General features: G+C 38.1%; 1 protein-coding gene across 4 annotated transcripts in view; it reads right to left on the bottom strand.

The window, feature by feature from the left end:
* Positions 1-358: 358 nt before the first annotated feature.
* Positions 359-18,748, bottom strand: part of LOC149181750 (HSP20-like chaperones superfamily protein) — a 169,270-nt gene continuing 150,880 nt past the window's right edge. For 2 of the 4 annotated variants that reach the window (XM_089416692.1, XM_089416691.1), the window contains exons 4-7: positions 1,223-1,260; positions 1,037-1,085; positions 856-911; positions 359-737 (exon numbers count right to left, since the gene is read on the bottom strand). In XM_089416692.1, coding sequence (XP_089272818.1) covers positions 877-911; positions 1,037-1,085; positions 1,223-1,260 — 122 coding nt within the window. In that variant the 3' untranslated portion in view covers positions 359-737; positions 856-876. Of the gene's footprint in view, positions 738-855; positions 912-1,036; positions 1,086-1,194; positions 1,261-18,748 lie in introns of all 4 variants that reach the window. The other 2 variants (XR_016257034.1, XR_016257033.1) reach the window with 2 other exon arrangements.

An 18,748-nucleotide genomic window follows, 5' to 3' on the forward strand; every position in this document is an offset into this window, starting at 1 on the left:
TGTCTCAGGTTTACATGATTCGAAGTACCTCCAGTACCTCTTATGCTCTTTCAAGTGTGGACAGGGATATTATTCCAATGCCTATTATGGATTACTTTTATTGGCTATTTTCCCATTTCCAACTTCCAATGCCTTATAATAGGCATAGGTTTTGTTTGTAATTTCTGAGAAGTTTGATACTCCCTGCTAGTGAATAGGGGACCTTTCTTGGTCTGTTAAGGCAGACTCTTTTTTTGTGTATGTGCTTAGAAGCGCTTCCAGAATGTAATTTTCTTTTTCTATTTGAAATATAAAGTTGCAATTGTTTCTTTTGAAGAAAAAAGGAACATTTAAAAGTTTAACGCGGAAAAACATGGCATCACAATCGAAAGAATCGATAAATCTAGATAGACAAAATCACACACCAAAGGGAAAATTACACTTGTTTATGCATGTAAGTTCCAAACATGATATATATAGCTTCTGCCTCTATGTTATAATCTACACAAATCCAAAAAAAGGATAAATCCAAAGAAGAGAACTTCAAGGATAAATCCAAAAAAGTCCAGTATCCTCATGAAAGAAAATTTAATCTCAACAAAGTATCATCATCCCCAACATTCAAGACTCTTACCTTATCCACAAACCGTAAGTAAGATTCAGACCTATCAAACTAAGTCTAAAATATAGCAGCATGTGAGTGAACTATTTGTTTCTTTTCTCTTTTTTCAAATTTGAAAACTATCTGGTCTTCAGTCCTGCAAACAGTAATTGCAAAATATATACCTATTAGAATGAGGCAATAGCTTACTCCGTCCAAAATATCTTAAAGATCCTTACCTTTTTGTGGTTCTTTAAGAATCACTAGTCCCTTACCCTTTTGTAGTTCTTTAAGAATCACTTGTCCCTTGCCTTTTCCAAATCGGGGAGGTCTAATACATGCATGCATTCAAAATCAATATATTAGCATCATTGATGTCTCACATAAACCAATTTCTTCAAACACACAAAAAATCATGGCAAAGCATTGAACTAAGAACAAAACCATAAAACTCACATAGCATGCCTTCATCATCACTTCCATCATCATCTGTGGCTTCAGATTTCTACAAGATGAGAGAAACACCAACATTGTCATAGTATTAAATAGATGTACTAAAGACAGCTTACGTTGTATTGAAGAAAAAAATATTAACACAAACTTGGGAAAGTTACATTTGTGTACATTACAGAGTCATCATACCGAAATGTCATTCATGTCTTCCAAGTTAAAAGCATCCGCTGCGAAAAAAGAAGTGAAGTTATATCAAAAACCTCAAAATACAATAAAATTAGAGATATGTTTCTAGTTGAAGCATACGTTAGTGAAGCAAACATGTGTTGGAGTGAGTGAGTCGAGAGATGTAAAATTTCCATTGATAATCAAGATAAATCAAAGGGTTTCAAGATGAAATAATGCATCATAAAGATGGGATTGCATAGATATTCCCCAACCTAAATACAACATCGAGAAGGAAATATGTAACAAATTTTACCTCAATGTTCACAAAACGAAGTAGAAACCTAGTTAGGTGTTAAACAATTACTGATAATCATTTTCCTTTTGTGCGTAAGGGAGATGTCCATATAAGAGTAAATGTTATTGCTGGCTATATAATGAATAATGCATAATAAAATAAAGAAAGTGCATACAGCATTCCCAATGTAACTACAAAGGGAATAAACTAAATTGTATTCCAATGTTGGTGTAGCAGTAGAAACCCAATATACAAGACCTCATCTCATGTAATTTATTATAATTATCAAGAACCAATGAACCATAGAGATCTCCTAAACCACATTGGATGCTTATAAATTAATGCCTCTTGAAGGAGGAGGAAACTGTTGAGAAATCTATGGCAGCTAGATTAAAGTGATTTCTCTTTACTTTGATAACTGCTTGTGATGTTGTTTACTTCAACTTGTAGTATTAATAATTTGTTGAAGAAAATGTAACTAGGTTCGGTCTTCATAAATGTAATTTTGACCTTTGTATTTATAAAAGAAAATAAATATTATTTTTTTAATTAATGAGTTTCTTGCTCATTGCATAGGTCTAGCACATGTCAAAGTGCTATAGGGAAGTCAAAGAGTGAAAAAGATATGTTGAAGACCCTTAAGGGCATGTTACACCATGTATATTTATGTATTAGAGTCAAAGATATACCTCCAAGCAAAGTCACAAGTCTCCTCCATGCAATGACATCACTGAAAGAAGCTATCTGAATTATATATGACAAGTCGGCCTCATCTCTACAAGTTGGCCTCAAGTCGGCCTAAAGAAGGGACAGACCTCTATATATAAGAGGCTGTCCACTCCTCCAATGACAACGCAATCTACCTTTGAAATCAGCAAAGTAAAGGGACAAGTTAAGGGTGAGAAAGGGACGAAGAAAGGAGCCTCTAGTGCAGCAAAGAAGGAAGGAAGAACATCGAGCCTTAGAGGACTGTTCTAAGGTCAACTGCAGTCACACATGCAAAGGAAAAGAGGGTCTCTCTGCTGTCATAGCAGCCCTCCACCATAGTCATACTTATCTCATTGTTTGGGCTAGAAAAGTAGGCCTATAAGGCCTCTCACTCAAGCGAAGAAGGAAAGAGGACTTACACATAAGGTTTTTGAAGGAATCCCCTCACACGTGCGAAGAAACAGTGATACACTGCTGTCATATCAGACCTGCAACTATATCTCAAGAAAGAGCTCAGTTGGAGGAGGGATAAAGTACTCTTCATATGTGAAGGAATCTACCAAGAATCTAAGAGGAATATCTCTTATAGAAGAAGCATAACAAGGAATACTATCAGTTGTCGGAAGAAGGACAAAGTGCCGAAGGTGTTGAACAATCAAGGGAAGTTATGTATAATAGGATTTTTCTAAACTTGATAACAATTTGTGAAGTACTTTTACAATTTATCTTAGCTTGATCTTCTTCTTATTATTAGTGTGTGTGTTTACTTTATCAAACTACTACCAAAACATAAGAAACAAGAACACAAGATATTGGCTCTCTTCCAGGGCCAAAACCTCTCTCTCTTAGAGAGGAAAACCCTTTCGTAAATTTCTCTTATTGAAGCTTCTTATTGATCAATGCCAAACCCTATACCCTTGACTAGAATATCCTCCAAGCACAAGTCAAGTCCTTCCTCCTTCCTGCACTTTGTTCCCCGGCACTTAGTCCTCCTTCCAGCACTTCGTTCTCCTTCTTTTGGCACTTTGCTCTTCTTACAATTGTTGGTAGTCCTTGTTGTACTTGCCCTAGAAGAGACACTTATCCTTGGTCTCTAGTGAAGCCCTTCACTAATGATGATTTCTTCCTTCTTCTTGACCAACCGAGCTCCTTTTTCAATGTGTAGGTACAGACTTGATATGACAGTTCTGCAGCCCTAAATTCTCGCACGTGTGGGAGGTTTAGTAGTGTATTTGGTTCCTTTCTCCTTCGTATGAGAGAGTCTCTTCTTCGCTCTAGTGGGAGGCCTTGTAGGCCTAAGTTTCAAGCCCAAACCAAGATGAATATATGACTGTGATTTTGCTGCTGATATAACCGCAGACTGCCCTCCTTTTTCTCACACATGTGACTGTACTTTTCCCTAGAAACAGTCCCAAAACTTCGCTTTTCTTCCTTCTTTCTTCGCTGCACTTGGAGACCCCTTAAACTTTGTCCTTCTTCACTTTTCCTTGACTTCTCTTGCTCGCTGATTTCAGAGGTGAGTATTGGTTGTTATGAGGGAGTGGACAGCCTCTATATAGTATATATAGAGGACTGTCCCTCCTTTAGGCCGACTTGTTGACTGTAGACCGACTTGGTGTTTCTTCATCATTTTCGCTGCTAGGAGGATGTCGTTGCATGGAGAGGACTTGACTTTGCTTGGAGATATTTCCTTTGACTCTTTACAAGTTTATAACAATGTTACCAGACTCGGAATTGGCAAAAAATCGGCGAGGCAAAAGATCGAAGAATTTTAATCGGATCGAGGAAAAATCGGGAAAAAATTAGGAAAAAATCAGTGAATTCAATAAATAAAGATATACACATGTATTGAATTAAAAGAAAACATTTTCATTGATATTCAATAAAGCCATGTCCAAACAATACATAATATGAATAGATATCCAAAATATCATGAATGAATAAGTATCTCATATATGTTATGAGTCCAAACATGATCCAAAGTACTAAGTCCTAACTCCTAACCAGTGACTACAAAAATTCAAGAAGCATCTGCTTCTAAAAGTTTATAAAATACTGCATACTAATCATTAAAAAAGTAGTGACTGTGTTGAGCAGCGGATCCCCCCATAGCATGTTTTTGGGGCCTAAAGCCCAAGTTTTGGTCAATGTAATGTAAAGACTCTGCGAAATGCGGGCGCAAAGCGTGAAAGTCTAGGATGAGTCATAGGGTTGTCCGCCCTAAAATAATGTAATTTAATGTAAGTTGTGTTGCCCTACCCATGGTCCGTGGACCATGGGATGGTATAAATAGAGCGAGGTTCTAAGTGTAAAGATAGTTTGTGAAAAGGGAAGTAATAGATAGATGTGAAGGCATGGTTAGAGGATAGAAGCGGATCTGAAGGTACTGGGTCATAGTAGTAGGTAGAGGCTCTACAGTTGAGTGCGCAGAGGCCTAGTAGAGTCCGTAGCTAAGTGCGCGGACCCCTGCAACTGAGTGTGCAGGGTGGAGTCAGGTCTGTATTGAACTGAACTTGAAAAGGATCATTAATAAAGCTAAGTTGATTCAGAATATTGTGCATCTGTTTGTAGATCTGGATTTCTATGTGTTGTTTATCTTTATGCATTTATATGTTTTTTGGTTACGCACACTTATCTGAAAGTAAATAAGTAATAAGAACATTGGGCTCACACAATCTAAGTTAAAGCACTAATATATTAGCACAGTAAAGATCAGGATCGGGATTCACAAAGGTGCGCACGGGTTGTGAAGGATAGAAAGCTGCGTGGGGCAGCGCAGTGCGCGGGTTAGGATCGCGCACTTCCAGAACCCTCATCAAGACATCCCTAGGGTGCGAAAACCTGGTTCCAGCACCCTCCCATACTACTTCGGGTGAGACCTCAGTCCGCACTCCGCGGACTGTTGCTGAAAGGGCCAGTAGTACCGGGATTTGCTTGGCTAAACTCACTGTTGAACCTGGGTCAGGCCCCACATAGCCAACATGATCCAAAGTACTAAGTCCTAACTCCTAACCAGTGACTACAAAAAAACAAGAAGCATCTGCTTCTAAAAGTTTATAAAATACTGCATACTAATCAGTGAAAAAGCAGTGACTAAAATCTCTTGATTGCTGCTTAAATGATAAGATAATGGTTTGCTACTGGAATCTCTGATAAAGCACACGCTAAAGCTACACTGGAGCACACTGCACACTAATTCTCTATTACACTATGACTCTATTATGTGGAGTAAACTGAAGTTGAAACCATGCCTATATTACCTCTCGCCATATGAGTTGCAGACTTGAGCAATGAGAAGACAGTTAAGGATCAATGTAACCTAACTAAACCACGCAACGAAAAATGCAAGAACCCTAAAATTTAAAACTCCTGCTCGCCGAGTTGAGGGCTGAAAATCACCTCGTGGCCTAAATCACAATTAATCGTTGAATCACAAGTCAAACTCGCATTGACCAAGAGTCAAACTTGGTCAACGTGAGTTTGACTCGCCCAAAGTTGAATCAAATCTTTTGAGGGAAGAGCAGAGTTTGACTCGTGATTAATCACGAGTGATCAAAGATTCATGTTTCACTGGTTTATACATAATGTAACATGCCCTTAAGGGTCGTCAATAAATACATTGACTCTTTGACTTCCTAGAAGCACTTAAATATGTGCTTGACCTACTTCAATGAGGAAGAAACTTATTGATAAATATAACAAAAATAATATTTCTTTTCATTAGGATTTGGCCGACTTTTCGAACCAACCAATGTGGTTCATCCTAAGGATGAACCACATTGGTTGGTTCGAAACGTCGGCCAAATCCTAATGATGTGATTATTCCGAAAGACATTTATCTACAATATGGAGCACAAAAGTCTCGGATCTAACAATATTTCTTTTCTTGAATAAAGAAAAATATCAAAAGTACATTTATGAAGACCTAACCTAGTAACACTTTCTTCAACAGGAGGAAGGAGGACGAAGTGCTGGAAGAAGAAGGACAAAGACTTGTCTTGTGCTTGGAGGATATGCTTGTCAAGGGTCTAGGGTTTGGCATTTATAAATAGAAGCTTCAATAAGAGAAATTTGAAGTAGGGTTTTCCTCTCTAAGAGAGAGAGGTTTTTCCCTGGCAGAGAGCCAACATCTTGTGTTCTTGTCTTTTTGTATTTTGATAGCAGTTTTATGAAGTAAAAAAACATACACTAGTAAGAAGAAGAAGATCAAGCTAACAAGAAAAAGTAAAAGTGCTTCACAAATTGTTATCATTGCTAGAAGAATCATATCTTAACTATGATGCCCTAGATTATTCAACATGGTATCAGAGCTAAGGTGACACATCAAGGAAGGGCATCTCAAGAACACATACAAGGTTGAAGCATCAAGCTAAGGGTTTCAAATCCATCAAGGACAAGGAGGTCTACCATCTACTATCCATCAAGGAAGACTACAAAGAAAGAAGAAAAGCCTTTCATACAAAGGCACCTACAAGAAGATCCATTCAAAGAAGAACCTACATCAAGCTACATCATCTTCAAAAGAAAAGCACTCCAAGTCAAGCTTCACACTCCAAGAAGTCTTCATCATCAAGCAATCTCTTTGAAGAAGGCAATTTTGAAGATTATCAAGATCCAAGAAGACAAATCATCAAATCTTCAAGAAGGAAGCAAGACTTCTACATCACCAACACTATCAAGTAAGTATTTGTATGTCCTCTTCTGATCATATCACAATGTCTTTTTGCAAGGAAAGCAACAAATTGGTTGGGACCGCTAATTTCCTTGCATGGAAAAAGAGGACTGATTTACTTCTCAAAGAGAATGAACTTCTAGATCATATCAAAGGAAGTATCACTGTCCCTGCTAAGGAACAAACTCAAGCCTTAGCAAAGTACAATAAGGATGAGACAATAGCTCAAAGGATTCTAATAGAATCCATCAAGGACTCTCTCATTCCTTATGTCTCCAAACTTGAAAGTTGAAACATCAAAAGAAATCTATGATAAGTTGATAGAGCTATTCTTGTTTAGCACAGCGGGAGAAGTGATATCACTACGCAATGAATTGTACAAAATGAAGATATCCAAGGAAGGAATACTCCCTACTTTATGACAATCTCTGAGATGAGAGATCAACTACAAGAGCTAGGAGAAGTCATGTCTGATAGAGAAATGAAAACTATAGTACTCAATGCTCTACCTAAGGATTGGGGCAACTTCACATCAAGTATATACTATATATGCCAAGAGGGAAGCTACCCCACTAAGTGAACTTTGGTCTCTATGTAAAATTGAAGAGACTAGACTCAAAGCCAAAGATGATATAGGATCAAAGGAGCAAGCATTTGCTACAATGGCCAAAAGAAAGGGAAATTTTGGCAAGTGTGGTCCATGAAGAACAAGCAACAGAGATGTCAAAAGTCCAATGCTTTGGCTGTCAAGAATATGGACACTACAAAAGGGATTGTCCCAAGTTTAAGAAGGACAAAAACAAGAGGAAAAGAGAAGAAGCTCACATCACCGAAGAAGTGAAAGAAGAAGAAAAGAAGCAGAAGAAGGAGGACCCTCTAGATCTCTACTATGACTAAGTCAACTTCTTTACATAAGTCTTCTTTCAAAGTTTTGGGTATCATAGGAGCATGTAGAAATAGGATAGAATGCATGGTTTAAGAGAAAGGGCATCTTCTAGAATATAGGAGCATAATATAGAAATAGCTCAAGATATTTATGTAGGAAGGATGTAGCTATTGAATGACCTCATCCATGATGAAAGGAAATGATCATGATCAAATCTTAGAAAGCCTCTATCATCAACAAAGAAGAAACATTTGCAGGATGAGGGTCACCAAGACCCTCTAGTAGAATCTTCAATAGAAGATTCATAACTTTCAAAATAGCAGATGTCTCAATAGGAGTTCCATTCATGGGACTCAAGAAATAATGATATGCAGGCAAGAAAAGATGAAGCAGAGCAAAAGAAATTGAGACAATCTCAATCTAGAAGGACTAACAAAGGAAGCTGAGATGATCAAGAGAAGAATTAAAGATGAGGTATGTATGTATTATTGGATCATGAGGGATGGCTCTAAAACATGATCAAGAATAGGAAGATCTCTTTCACTAATAACATGCTCGAAGGCATGCCCTCATAAGGTGTATGAGGTGATTGACTAAACAATGAAGCATATGAAGAAGGGGATCAAAGATGACAAGACACCATAGTCACTAGGAATCATTATCTGACAGATTCGTTGAAGTAATCTCTCGAAAGAAGGCACGAGAACTCTGACAGAGGAAGAAAAAGATCAAAGGACCCTTTACACTTAGAAAAGCCTTGGAGATATGAAGATACAAGATACTGATTCAAGTCAACAAGATGTCATGATGAAAAGCCATCCAGCAAAATACTATTTAAATTTTGAAGTAATATCAGGGATGAAGTTACGAAGGGCTACTAGAACGAAGTATTGAAAGTGCAAGCACAACTAAGCACTCAAATGATGAATATTCCGGAAACGAAGCATGATGACAAAGGAGTAGCTATATGACAAAAGATCTTGACATGTATCAAGAAGGACACTTTCCACGAAGGAAGGAATGACATGACGAAGAAGGAAAGTGATTGATGGGTGATGCCCTACAAAGAAGAATTTCAACAAAAGTTTCATGACATCAAGGAAAGAAAGTGATCGAGCAGCTGAAGAACCTACAAAGAAGAAGTTGCTAATGTATGGAAGAATCCCTAGCTAAGAGGGAGTTCTAACAAGTTCCCGATTACAAAGGAGCTTGGGCAAGTTCCTAGTCAGAGGGAGTTTGGGTATATCTTCCCTAGATAACAGGGAGAGATAGACACAACATTCTTGTCTTCACTTTGGAAGAGAGAATGGAGGATTGGGTAATCATCTGGCATCTGATGCTCTTTGAGGATGTGTAGGGCATCCAAGATAAGAGTATGAAAGAGGACAGATATTCTTTGAGGGTTGGGAACCCAAGATGAAAATAGTCCTAGAAGGTCATACTCAGTGAATACCCAGATGGGTATGTACCTTGAGAGACAATGATGAAGGTGTCTACAATCATTGGTCTCGCTATCATTGTGCTATGATCTAATATGAGATAGATCTATCAGTCAAGGCCTTGTTTGGAAACAATGTTGGTTACTATGATACTATAATAGATGGATTGCCAATATGGTTTCTCTTATGTGAATTCTTCAGATTGAAAATGGCCAAACACCTTATAGTGATTTATGAATACCTCGCTAGTTAAGAGGGAGTGTTGAAGAAAATGTAACTAGGTTCGGTCTTCATAAATGTAATTTTGATCTTTGTATTTATAAAAGAAAAGAAATATTATTTTTGTTATCAATGAGTTTCTTGCTCATTGCATAGGTCTAGCACATGTCAAAGTGTTATAGGGAAGTCAAAGAGTCAAAAAGATATGTTGAAGACCCTTAAGGGCATGTTACACCATGTATATTTATGTATCAGTTGAAGAAACACCTCCAAGCAAAGTCACAAGTCTCCTCCATGCAACGACATCACTAAAAAAAGCTATCTGAATTATATATGACAAGTCGTCCTCATCTCTACAAGTAGGCCTCAAGTCAGCCTAAAGAAGGGCCAGACCTCTATATATAAGAGGTTGTCCGCTCTTCAAATGACAACGGAATCTACCCCTGAAATCAGCGAAGTAAAGGGACAAGTTAAGGGTGAGAAAAGGATGAAGAAAGGAGCCTCTAGTGCAGCGAAGAAGGAAGGAAGAACATCGAGCCTTAGAGGATTGTTCTAAGGTCAACTGCAGTCACACGTGCAAAGGAAAAGAGGGTCTCTCTACTGTCATAGCAGCCCTCCACCACAGTCATACTTATCTCATTGTTTGGGCTAGAAAAGTAGGCCTATAAGGCCTCTCACTCAAGCGAAGAAGAAGCTCACTCAAGTGAAGAAGGAAAGAGGACTTACACATAAGGTTTTTGAAGGAATCCCCTCACACATGCGAAGAAACAGTGATACACTATTGTCATATCAGACCTGCAACTATATCTCAAGAAAGAGCTCGGTTGGAGGAGGGATAAAGTACTCTTCATATGTGAAGGAATCTACCAAGGATCAAAGAGGAATATCTCTTATAGAAGAAGCATAACAAGGACTACTATCAGTTGTCGGAAGAAGGACGAAGTGCTAGAGGAAGGAGGACGAAGTGTTGGAAGAAGGACAAAGACTTGACTTATGCTTGGAGGATATTCTTGTCAAGGGTCTAGGGTTTGGCATTTATCAATAGACGCTTCAATAAGAGAAATTTGAAGAAGGGTTTTCCTCTCTAAGAGAGAGGTTTTTCCCTGGCAGAGAGCCAACATCTTGTGTTCTTGTCTTTTGTATTTTGATAACAGTTTGATGAAGTAAAAGAGCATACACTAATAATAAGAAGAAGATCAAGCTAACAAGAAAAAGTAAAAGTGCTTCACAAATTTTTATCGTTTCTAGAAGAATCCTACCTTAACTATGATGCCCTAGATTCTTCAACATAATTAACTTCTTTGTTTTTTATTATTATAGTGTTCTTATCATCAAAGAGCTACCAAATTATGAAGATCAATAACACAAATGGACACAATATATAGGCTGCTAGCTAGAGCCAAAACCTCTCCTAGAGAGGAAAACCTGTTGGAAAATCGAAAAGGCAAAAAGATTTCCTCTTGTTGATAATTACTTGTGATTTCTTTGAGTTATTATTGTTTTTCTAATGTTCTTCTTTTTATCTTAGTTCATCAAGCAATTACCAAAACCAAAACACGAAGATCAAGGACACCAGATGTAGGTGCACAGTCAAGTCAAAACCCCTATATAGGGGAAAACCCAGTCAAGAACTCTTCCTTTAGTAATTCAAATGAGACAAACCAAGACCCTAGACCAATAGACCTTCCTCCTCCACCAAGACAGCCTTCCAAGATGATTTAGTACTCACTTCTTATCCAGCAGCTTCAACCCAACAACAATCTAGAAATTTCGGCTTCTCAATGACAAAACTTCAACCTAGTTTCAGGACTGCAGTTTTGATCTAGCAATTTCAATAGCTTCAGCCTAACAACTTCACAACTTCGACCTTGATGCAACTTCAATCTTGATGCAGCAACTTCACAGCTTCATAGCTTTTCCCTTGATGCAGCAACTTCTCAGCTTCGACCTTGATGTAGCTTCAGAATTTCATTGCACACGAGAGAGAGAGAGAGAGAGAGAGAGAGAGAGAGAGAGAGACCCAAAAACTTCGATTCCAACTTCCTTCTTGAACTTTGCACCTTTTATGCTTCCTAGCTACTTCAATTTGAACTTGTGTGAGATGTCCTCCAAATGAGTCGAGCTTGAGTGGGCCTAATGATTAAGAGCACGTGTTTCCTTGTAAGAGGTCACAGGTTCAAAACCAGAGGGGGGTAGAGTATGTATGCCTTCATAGACTTAGCAGTTAAATCGCTACGCGAAGGTGGGTTCCTTGTCCCACACACAAGGGGGTATCATACACCAATTTGGTGTATGGCTTGGTCGTGACCTTAAAATTAGATAATAATAATAATAATAATATAGCCACCTCAGGTGATCGAATTTTTCTTATGAGGTCGACTTGGTGGAGGAGGCCTAATTGACCTAATTTACATTGAAATAATTTTCTTTCTTGATAGATAATTCCCAAGAAAGGTTCTTTACATTGTGACATGGACAAGGACACTTAACATAAACCCTAGAAGTCTTCAATGGAGACTTTGACCTAAAAACAATTCACCCAAGCATGAAACCCATGCTTTAATAAGTCAAATTATTTAATAATAAAATTTCTTCTTCTTTCTTTTGACAAATATATTTCAAATATAATTATGAAGGCCAACACTAGTTACATTCTTCGACAAAACCCACAAGAAATTCTTCTCTTCTTATAGACTCTTCAAATGACAAATTCCAAGACCTTTCGACCCAAGACAAAGACCCCTCCAAGACTAAGTCAACCTTCTCTCGGTGAACTTTTTATTTTAAAAAGTCAACCCAAGTCAAATTGTTCAAAAATTGTTGCAACTTCACTCTTGATCACAAGTTCGGACCTGCAACTTCTTGACTGTAGATTTCGGCCCTTCTACAGAAACCCTAATTCACATGTGTGGGTGAAATATGGTAAGGCAAGTCTCCTTCCTTCGCTTAGAGAGCTTCTTCTTCCTTGGTAACTTGGCTTCCAAACTTGATCCTTTTGAGCCCAGACTTCAACCTTTTATGAGGACTGCAATTTCGGTTTTGTTGCAACAAATTGATGCCCTAGTTCATCGCACATGTGAGAGAGAATGATAGAGAAATTTCATATTTTTGGTTCTTCTTGTTATCTCCTTGTGTTCTCTTGTTCTTCGCTCTTTTTTTTTGCTTCTATCGAACTTCCTAATGATTCCTCAAATGAGGTTGAGTGCCTTGTATATATAGGCTTCTAAGGAGGACAAATAGCCCTAGATGGGACTGACTTGTCTTCTATAGGCCGACTTCTTCTCTTGTAGGCCGACTTGGTCTTGGAGGGAGACTTTTGACACTTTTGACTCACAATAAATTCTTTTGACTTGATACAAGATGCCCAATAGGGTCTATTACATATTACAATGACTCTTTTGACTCTTTGACTCTATGACAAATCCTAGAAGCACACAATGGGTGCTTTGACCTATAAATAAATTGACCTTGAGCATGAAACCCATGCTATAAAATAATAATAATAATTTTCTTTTCTCTTTACATCAAATACATAAAATCAGTGTACATAAAATATTATGAAGACCAAACCTAGTTACAAATTTCAACATAAACCTCTTGTAGAGTCCAAGTTTGGCCTCCCTTTGAAACAAAAGTCTGTTGAACTCAACTAAATACTTTAGGGTTTCTAGCCCTGGTACTTGTCTATGAAGATCTATTGAAATTTTAAGTTTCCTGCCTCCTTGATCTACATTGTACAATAACTCATAAATTTGTGCACATTCACATGCTTTCATTTATGCTCTCATTTAGCAATAACTAGCATAGCTCCATCTTAAACCCATCTATCATGGGCCAAGAGGGATCAAATGTCATACACATAGTTGACATTGAAATATTTTACTCAACATGAGAATTGAATTATTTTATTTAATGCCATATTGTCCACATTAAATATTTTATGGTTATTGATATATTTTTAAATTAATTACACCTCTCCTTTTGAGCAACAAACCAATAAAATGTTTTAACCATAAAATAAATTTTATTTTCAATTGTTTTATATATTATATACATAATTGACACTAAAATATTTCATTCAACATTGACATTGAATTATTCTATTTATGGTCACATTGTCCACATTAAAAAAAATGGTTATTAATATATTTTTAAAATGTATAATTAAAACTAAAATGTGGAAAACATCTCTATCTCTCTCTCTATATATATATACACATTGATTTTTTTGTTATTAATATTTTTTTTTAAATGATACATGTCAACTCCAAATTAAGCATTGAAGAAATTATATATATATATTACTTAATGTGCATATCATATTTTATTTTTACTATTTTTAAAATGCCACATATCAGCTCCATATTAAGAATTAAATAGATTACATATCTGCAACATACTAAGAAATCAGAAATAATCTCTCTCTCTCTCTCTCTCTCTCTCTCTCTATATATATATATATATATATTGAAACATTTACATCGATAGGTGTGTCTACTTAGGAATAGGGCTTCTAGAATTTTAATTAAATTATCAATAATTATTAGGTGGATGGTAGGGAATTAACCTCCATAGTATATTCTATGGAGTATTCACAAATCAAAGGTTGAGATTTATCTCCAAAATAGTTATGGCCTTGTTGCTCTTTTAATTAAATTGTTTAATTAAAACAAAATGTCATATGAACAAGTGTCATATGGTCTGGTTAAGGCCGAAACTTGTAGGGTACCCGTAATCGCTTATTTGAGGAGGTCGAAGGTCTATTCATTGTTCAGACCTATGCAAGTGGGTCATGGCTTGACTTGAGGCTATCAAGATCAAGGAAGAGGGCAGCGAGCTGATTGGTGGGTGCTAGAAGCAGTGTTTTGGTATCAGAGCTTTGGATTCTAGGGTTTCGCTGCTCCAAATAGGTAATCATGGAATTTTCGCTATAACCCTTTTTCTGCGACGTTTCAAAAGTTTAAACAAAACCCATTTGAGACGAAATCTCGCTGAACCTCGGGTTCGAATTTCAGATCTTGTCTCGCTATACTTGCGGAGATATCATCTGAGGAAGTTAGGGTTTTTGCAAGCTCTAGAATTTCATCTAAAACAGGTCATCGTGGAATTTTTGCTATAATGTTTTCGCTACGAAGTTTCAGAAGCTAAAAACAAAACCCATTTGAGAAGAAATCAGTCTGAACCTCAGATCCAAATTTCAAATCTTGTCTCGCTATATTTTCGGATATATGACCCGAGGAAGTTAGGGTTTTTGCAAACTCCCAAATTACATCCTGTTAAATTAAGGTATGTTCTATGCTTAGAGCAGTTTACTTATTTTTCTTCGTATTAGCTACAGATTGGCAATCACATGTACAATAAGTAAAGTGCAGATAGAGCATTAAACGATCAATAGAAAACAAGCCAAGACAAGAGACACAAGATGTGGCGACTAGCCAGGGACAAACCCCAATACGGGGAAACCCTTTGATCAAATCTTCTTTTATCTTCAATAGTTCAGCGGAGAGAAATAGTACAAAATCGGATTTTTGTAATTTTATATCAGCAGCAGCAAACCCTAGATTAGCAATGTCAAACTTGGTCAAACGTGTTGAAATTGACCTCCAATATGCTTGGTCAATTTCCGGTCAAATTGCTCTTGAATAGCCTGAAGAAACAGCTCTTGAACAGCCCCAAAAGTACAGTCAAATTGCAGATTTCTGAAGTCAACTTGCAGCCCTAAACTAGGGCAGTCAACACTGGTAAAACCAGAGGTCAGATCACCTCAATTTTTGTGCCAAAATCTGCAGCCTGCCTAGGAGAGGCAGCCACACCAAATCCGCACTCCTAGATGGTCAACTCTTGGTGAACGCTGGTCAAAGAGATGACCTGCAGCCCTAGCGTCCTTCTTTCTGCGTCTGCCTTGCCCTAGAACGTCTTCTTTTCAGCCACACGTGTGAGGGAGAGAGAGAGGCTCCTTTGATGCGTAGGAGAGAGAGAGAAGATGAGTGAATGAATGAGTTCCAAATGACTCAACCTCTCTTCTATTTATATGAAACGCTGGGCATGTGTGCCACACACTTAGCTGCTGGCTGACCTTGACAATTTGTCCAGTAATTAAAAATAAATTCATATCTACATAAATACTTATCGGAATCGGATGATCTTTAGATAAAATCCTACACCTCTTAACAAGAGGAATCTAGGAAAAATATCAGCAGCTGTAAATAAGGTGACCCACATGGAGTTTGGCCCTAGTTTCCAATTTTAACACTCCATCTCAACTAGGGAGAATTCCATCTGCAATCCGTTTGACTGTCGCTACTATCCATCCATCAAATGCACTGTCCAACACAGCTTGACCCCACTCTGCTCTGCTCTGCTCGAACTATGAAGAAGAAGAAATGATTGAGGATGTATCATACCATCCTCCACTAACCCGAAGTCAATCTCAGAGTGTGTACCACTCAGTATCATTGATCCCAGATCAATAGAGGTCATTCTAGCATAGGGAGTACGGTAGATACAACGATGCGTCCATCGATAGTACTACTATGGTCCCTATCCTCATTTCCCTACTCATTGATTAGATGAAAGGTACTTCCCATGAGTCCCAAACTGCATGGGTAGGATGCCTCGACAAGAGAACTAATCATCCTGTCCACAAGAGAACGAATCATCCTGTCCAGTGGATGCCACGGATAACTAATCATCCTGGCCTACAGGAGAACTAATCATCCTGTTCCACAGTCGCCATGGAGAATGAATCATCCTGGCCCACAGGAGAACTAATCATCATGTTCCACAGTCGCCACAGAGAACGAATCATCCTGGTTCACAAGAGAACTAATCATCTTGTTCCACAATCGTCATGGGGTGTCACAGGGGAAGGTTGAACCCTTTACCCTGTACATAGTGCACCACCAGGGGATGGTGAGTCACCCTATGGTCACATGTCGCTCCAAGAAGTACCCCGCGCCCCCCTGGAGCTCCCAGAGCTCAATACATCATACTTGACCCTCATAAGAGGGTCTCTGAACGACAGCAAGTCATTCTTAGAAAGTCAAGAATTTGACCTTTCCCAAGGGCTTTGCCAAAATGTCAACAACCTGTTCATCTATACCGATGTGTTGGAACCTTATTGCTCCCCGCTGCACCATATCTCGATTATAGCGGTATCTGATATCGATATGCTTGAAGCGATCATGGAATACGGGATTCTCTAATAAACGTATCCTGCTCTGGTTGTCACACAAGATCACGGTGGAGTCCAATGTAAATCCAAATAGCTCACTGAGGAGCTTTCGCAACCAGATTGCCTCACAGGAGGCCATGCTAGCAGCACTGTATTCTGCCTCGGCAGTGCTCAAAGCCACCAACTTCCGCTTCCTGCTCATCCAGGATATCGAGGCAGATCCCAAAGAGAAACAGCACCCGGAAGTGCTCTTTCGGTCCACCACACTGCCTACTCAATCAGCATCAGTATATCCAAGTAGTCTCACATCTCCGGCAGTGTATCTTAACCCATGAGTGATTGTGCCACGAAGATATCTTAACAGATTCTTGGCACCAATCCAATGTGCGTGGTGAGGTTCAACCATATGTTGACTCAACATGTTGACTGCAAAGCATATATCCGGACGGGAGTTCACCAAGAACATCAATGCTCCAACGAGTTGACGATACTCGGTAGCATTTCGTAAAACAGGTCTAGCAGCACTACCACTTAACTTCTTGAAGTCAAGCTCCATCGGGGTAGTTACGGGCTTGCAGTCCACCATGCCAAATCTCTCCAATATCTTCACCACATCTTTTCCTTGAGATAGGAAAATCTCCCCTGGCTTCTGCCAGACTTCAAGTCCTAGGAAATAGTGCATCAGTCCTAGGTCCTTCATCTCAAACTCAGAAGCCAACTCCCTCTTACATTTGTGAATGAGAGGGTCTGCACCTGTTAGAAAGAGGTCGTCAACATACAGCACTAGTATGAGAGGCTTGCCATCTTCAACCTTAAAGTAAAGGTTAGGGTCGGCTTCATTCCTAGTGAATCCCAGCTTCATCAGGTAGCTATTGACCCTCTCATACCACGCTCGGGGTGCCTGCTTCAACCCATAGAGGGCTTTCTTCAACCTGCACACGTGAGATTCTCAATCATGAATCTCAAATCCTTCTGGTTGCTCCACATAGACCTCCTCTTTGATCGAATCATGCAAGAACACAGTCTTGACATGTATCTGATGTAGGTTCTGTTGTCGCACAGATTGTCACGACAACGCTCAGACCGGGGGCTGTCACCCTAATCCCCGATCTCTCCGTTTAAGCCTGTCTCCCGCGGCTAAGGGGGGTAGACCCTATGGGACAATGGATGACCAACTATGGACCAGTTGGGTTGGGAGACACGAGGGAAAACAAGCACCTATTTGATTTTATTAAGTTAACAGACCAGTGCCTTATGGAGTTAATGACTGAATGATTATTATCAAATGCTTGCAGAAATATGAGCTCATTAACAATCATTTACCATCAAATAACTCAAACAAAGGTTAACTTTTGCCAAATGCGAGATAATCGATAAATGCTCAATGGCTCAACGATATTCCAGCAATTAAAATACGAAAGATTAAATGCTTTAAATAACCACGTAATTTAAATGCTAACCAGATTTCAAACAGTTAATCTCCAGATATAAACATTTTAAGCACATTTAACTTCACCACAACAGGAAAAAAAAAATAATAATAAAAAATTAAAAATTAAAAATTAAAAATTAAATAAAATTAAAATTAAAAATTAAATTCATTAAAAAAGGAAAAAATGAAGTTTTAACGGGTTGGTCTTTGGGTTATTTTTTAATTTAGATTTATAGTTTAGTTTAGTTTTATTTTGAAAATATCAAAAAAAATCAAAAAAAAAAATCATAAAAGATAAAAAGTTCCTTTTTTTATTTTTATTAGACTTTAGGATTTTAGTCTTGTTTTATATTTAGATTTAAAATTTTATAAAAAGTAAATTAATTAATTAATTAAATTAAATTAAATTAAAAATTTTGAAAAAAGCTAATAAAAAAAAAGATTGGAATTTATTTATTTCTTTATTTTTTTTATTTTTTTTGTCAACGGCGCCAAAAAATGTTGTCGCACAGATTGTCACGACAACGCTCAGACCGGGGGCTGTCACCCTGATCCCCGATATCTCCGTTTAAGCCTGTCTCCCGCAGTTAAGGGGGGTAGACCCTATGGGACAATGGATGACCAACTGTGGACCAGTTGGGTTGGGAGACACGAGGGAAAACAGGCACCTATTTGATTTTATTAAGTTAACAGACCAGTGCCTTATGGAGTTAATGACTGAA

The sequence above is a fragment of the Pinus tabuliformis genome, chromosome 3_2 (assembly GCF_031772625.1).
Source record: "Pinus tabuliformis cultivar Carrire ecotype Pingquan chromosome 3_2, CPIR1, whole genome shotgun sequence".
Taxonomy (NCBI): Eukaryota; Viridiplantae; Streptophyta; class Pinopsida; order Pinales; family Pinaceae; genus Pinus; species Pinus tabuliformis.